General features: G+C 37.4%; 1 protein-coding gene across 1 annotated transcript in view; it reads right to left on the bottom strand.

The window, feature by feature from the left end:
* Positions 1–1,780, bottom strand: part of LOC113017874 (type-2 ice-structuring protein-like) — a 2,593-nt gene extending 813 nt beyond the window's left edge. Inside the window, exons 1-4 of the mRNA XM_026160982.2 lie at positions 1,560–1,780; positions 1,428–1,478; positions 349–458; positions 77–211 (exon numbers count right to left, since the gene is read on the bottom strand). Coding sequence (XP_026016767.1) covers positions 77–211; positions 349–458; positions 1,428–1,478; positions 1,560–1,620 — 357 coding nt within the window. The 5' untranslated portion in view covers positions 1,621–1,780. The remainder of the gene's footprint in view (positions 1–76; positions 212–348; positions 459–1,427; positions 1,479–1,559) is intronic.
* Between the last annotated feature and the right edge of the window lie 2,570 nt (positions 1,781–4,350).

A 4,350-nucleotide genomic window follows, 5' to 3' on the forward strand; every position in this document is an offset into this window, starting at 1 on the left:
GAGGGTACAAACAAGGTACTTGCTAAGCAGAACAATACTTTATCTGTCAGAATTTGCATAATGATGAGATGTATACCGCTTTTGCATCCGAGCCTCCGAGCCATGTAGGTTTACACTGGCGAGTGGCACGAAATATCAGCTTCCGAATGAACTTGTGCTCTCTGTAGCTGTGTACAGATGCAAGGTTTGCCTTCATTTGCTCACAGTTTTTCTACAGTGGAGTTCAAGAGACGGGAAAATTCCCAAAGTAAACAAAAAAGGATTAAGGATTTCACAAAGCTATACTTACAAAGTATTAAAGCATTAAAGTCAATCCATGAAGAATAAAGGTTAAATGCACATTTTTACCTGAGCCTGAGCCCAAGACAGGGCTTGGGAAACATAGAGGAAGCATCGTTTGCAGTACATCTTCCAGCCAACTGGACAGCGTCTGGGTGTCTTCACAACATGATCTTCTCCTGAAGACAAGCATACAAAGCAACAATAAAGTACTTTTTGGAACAGTCATTTTTGTTTTTAGCTTTCTGGACCACTTGGTTTGGGTTTTTTTGTTTGTTTGTTTTGGGGTTTTTTGTTCTTCTTATGTGTTACACTTCAAATCAAATATCAAATGTTAATTTCTATCAATTAAAAAGGATGATATAAGTGTATTAGACTATCACTCATCTAGTTTTTATGACATGTGGTCTAATAAATCTGTGAAGCACTGTATGTTAAATGTTCGAACATTTTTATCTCAAAATGACTATAAGAAATCGATCCATGTGTTTACTCTTAGCAGTTTACTACTGCAGAACTATTTAAATGATCAGTAAGTACAGCAACCAGTCCTCACACATACACAGTAATTTGACCATGTAGTCCCATACTGAAGTCAACCTAGGGTAACATGGCAAAGGTTCCCTGTTAAGAACAGAACTTTCTTGTTATGTTAGTTCAAGCTCAAGCTTTGCCCCCCAGTGCACCTCTGGCTTGTTCAGTGTCGACCCAATTAGACCTTTTAGATCCACAGATGTATTTTTAACTGTTTGCACAATTAAAGCTAAATGTGGTGTTACTTGTTCCAAAGAACATGTACGGTTGTCCCGTTCTTTGGAATAAGCTTCCTGCAGAATTGAGGCCAATTACATCTGTGCTTACATTCAAAACAGACTGTAAAACATTTGCTTTTCACAGGCCTACACTCAATAACTGTGTTTGTTTACTCTTTTCATACTTTCCTATATTATAGTTATATGCTCCTTCATAAAATCAGGTGCTCTCCTGCCTGTACATTTATTCATACTGTGACTGGTCAGATAGTGCCAACGTTTAAACATTTCTTTTTCAATTTATTTTCTCTCATAACCCATAACAATTCTTTTGTACCACAAACTTAGCTGTGTGTCCTGCTGGACAGAAATATATTCTGGAAATTTTCCACAGACCTGTAAGCAATAGTTCCTCTGTACCACTGCTGCCCTCTTCATCTTCAAGATCTGGATATATTCAAACAGATGTTGACTCTCATCATCAGTTTTCCATTCTATTCCATAAGCACATTATACTCCAGTACTCACCAATAGCAGATGTCAAAGCCATCACTGCACACAGAAGTGCGGACACAATCAGCAGCTTCATGCTTATGTTTAGTATCTCTGTGGAAAACAAGATCTGAAGTGACAGGTGGTTAAAAGAGAAAGGAGATTCAGAGAGTTTGTAGCAGGTGATCTATTTCTGTAAGAGTAGTAGCTGTCAGCTTCAGCCTTCCAGTGGGAATGAAGTGGGAAACAGATCTAAGAGCAGCACTTATAAACTGTTATGTTTACATAGTTGCAAAATCAGGAAGTAATATTTCATTAGAAAAAAAACTGATGGAAAAAAAAGTCATGTCACCCAGATCATTGCGGCATTTTTCTCGGAGTCAAAACATCATGTTGTCTTAATTTCATTTACTGACTGATGATCAAAGAGGAGGATCCACAGAGCACAACCACTCAACAATCGATAAAACTGTCCTCCGTTTCTTTTCTCTTTTTATTTAGAGAGCATCCTGCATTCACCGTTATGAATACAATAATATTAAATTTCACTATTACCAACAAAAATATCTTTTAAGTAATATGTTATTTAATTTTAACATTATTTACATAATTTATTGTGTGTGATGTAAAGCAGCTCACACACCCTATTTGTAACTGATTTGCAGGTATGAGTTTTAATGATGGACAGACAATTTCAGTATTGAAATACATGGTGCAAGGTTCAGTGCTAGCACTAGCAGGGATCTGTCCCAACACATCTGTTGTAACTATTCTGTACTGCTGTGTAATTTCAGTAGAAAAAGATTAGATCACATTCTCCTTTTGACCTGTAGCATTGGCATTTTTTTTATTTTACTTGTTCATGCATGTATCCTTTGTGGTCACACTTCGTCTACATATTTGACATGATATTAATATGATTATAATAATTATTAGATCAGCCGGGGTAGGTAGAGCATCGGCCCCAGCCACTGGCAGGTACAGAGTGCTGTTTAAAATCCAGAATAGCATTAAGCCATTTTCATCACATGTTAACATGAGGTGGAACGAAATTATGTACACACGGTCCCGGAGCGAAAAGAGACAGAATAATGAAAAAAACTTATTTTTACAAAAAATTGATAAATAAATAGTTTAAAAAAGCAGAATAAATAATAAATTGATATGACAAATAATATGATAAGTAGAGTGTAACAACCTGACTACCAGTATGGAGTATGGATATAGAATGTAGGTATAAATATAGGTATAAATACTTTAGCAGCAAAGGGCATGACGACCAGCACTGATAAAGTGGCAGTGTTAGTAAGTATACCTGCTACCCTCCACCTGATACTGTCTTATTTAGCAACTTGTTGTTCAGCCTCTGATTTGTAATAGATAGACAACTCTTGTGACATTAATAGCTGAAGGTTTCTGGACTGAACCTGATTTTATTTTCTTTAGTTGAAAATGCAAGGCATAAGCTGTCACATTGGAAAGATGTAAAAACAATGTACGTTAAGAAGGGAAGTTTTTGTTTACAAAGGTCTTGAAAACACCTTAAAAAACCTTTTGAACTAGCTCAAACGCAACTGCTGGCCAAAGTTTATCTGCTCTTAGTGGATTTGCACAGCTGAATTCAACAATATGTACTTATGACCAGGAACACCACAGTCACTGTGCACCAGTGCAACGTAGTGCATTATTGTAAAATCTAAACTGTAAAGCAAGCTGGCCTGTTTAACCCTCACTGAACTTTCTCCTAGTAATTTCATACAACCTTAAAATAACACAAAGTTAGTACACCATAGCTTTTTTTGCAGGATATCTTCCTGCACTGGCATGCCTTTTCTGACTCTCTCTCTCTCCCTCTTGTTCTCTTTTTCTCCCTGCCTGTGTATGTGTCTTTATGTTCGTGGGTGTGTTTTTATTTAGCTCTTACAGCATTGGTTTGTCCAGGCTTCCCCACCCAGCTGTCAAGCCTTGCTAAAGATCTGTTGGTTAACCAATCTGGTGCTCATGGGGTCATCACAGTGACTATTTTAGCCTGAACAATCCCTTACTCATTGCCTGATTGTTGCACTGGCAAGAGGTTTTGTGTTGTGGCTTATCCTTAATCCTACTTCCGGGCCTAAAGTAGTCTGCGTTTAATATAGCTTTTGTGTTGTTAACATGTTTAATGTTTCGTATTTTCTTCTATTTAATCTCAAAAAGCTCCTAAAACAGTCAGTGATCACTATGACCTCCCTCGGCTTTTATTACCGCTAATCATTTATTTAAGCTCAGTTTTTAAAACCTTAGGATGTAACTACAGCCCAGCCCATGCAGCAGTATATGAATGACTAACCTCGTATTGTGGATGGATTATCTCAGTTGTTCTCCTGGTTGAAGTTTGGTCCTTTTACAGCATCCTGCCATGCGATTAAATTTGTTCCTGACCACCGAGAACACTCACGTTAACTTTTATCGAGTGGAAAAAAAGTAAGCTTGTTTATATTATGCTAACATAGCTGTGTCGCTAGCGGTCACGTAGCACATCATTATATACCAGCTAGCCAAACTTCAGTAACCCTACAAACGTCACTGCTGTTTAGTTTTCTGTCTTCATTTATGTTGGAAGTGATAACAGAGCTGTACGTTTTAATTTGTTTCCAAAACCCCACATTCAGGACATGCTATATTGTATTTAGATAGAAGCTAGCGAGCTAACTTCCTGCTAACTTCCAACTCCGTTAAATGTCATAAATTCCGTTTTCATGGATGCCTGGATGTTAAACTCAATTGTTACACCTGGTAGAGCAGAACGCTGATCATTTTATTAAAGATGAAAGACTTTAGACAGTTT

Source organism: Astatotilapia calliptera, chromosome 3, assembly GCF_964374335.1.
Source record: "Astatotilapia calliptera chromosome 3, fAstCal68.1, whole genome shotgun sequence".
In the NCBI taxonomy this organism is placed as follows: Eukaryota; Metazoa; Chordata; class Actinopteri; order Cichliformes; family Cichlidae; genus Astatotilapia; species Astatotilapia calliptera.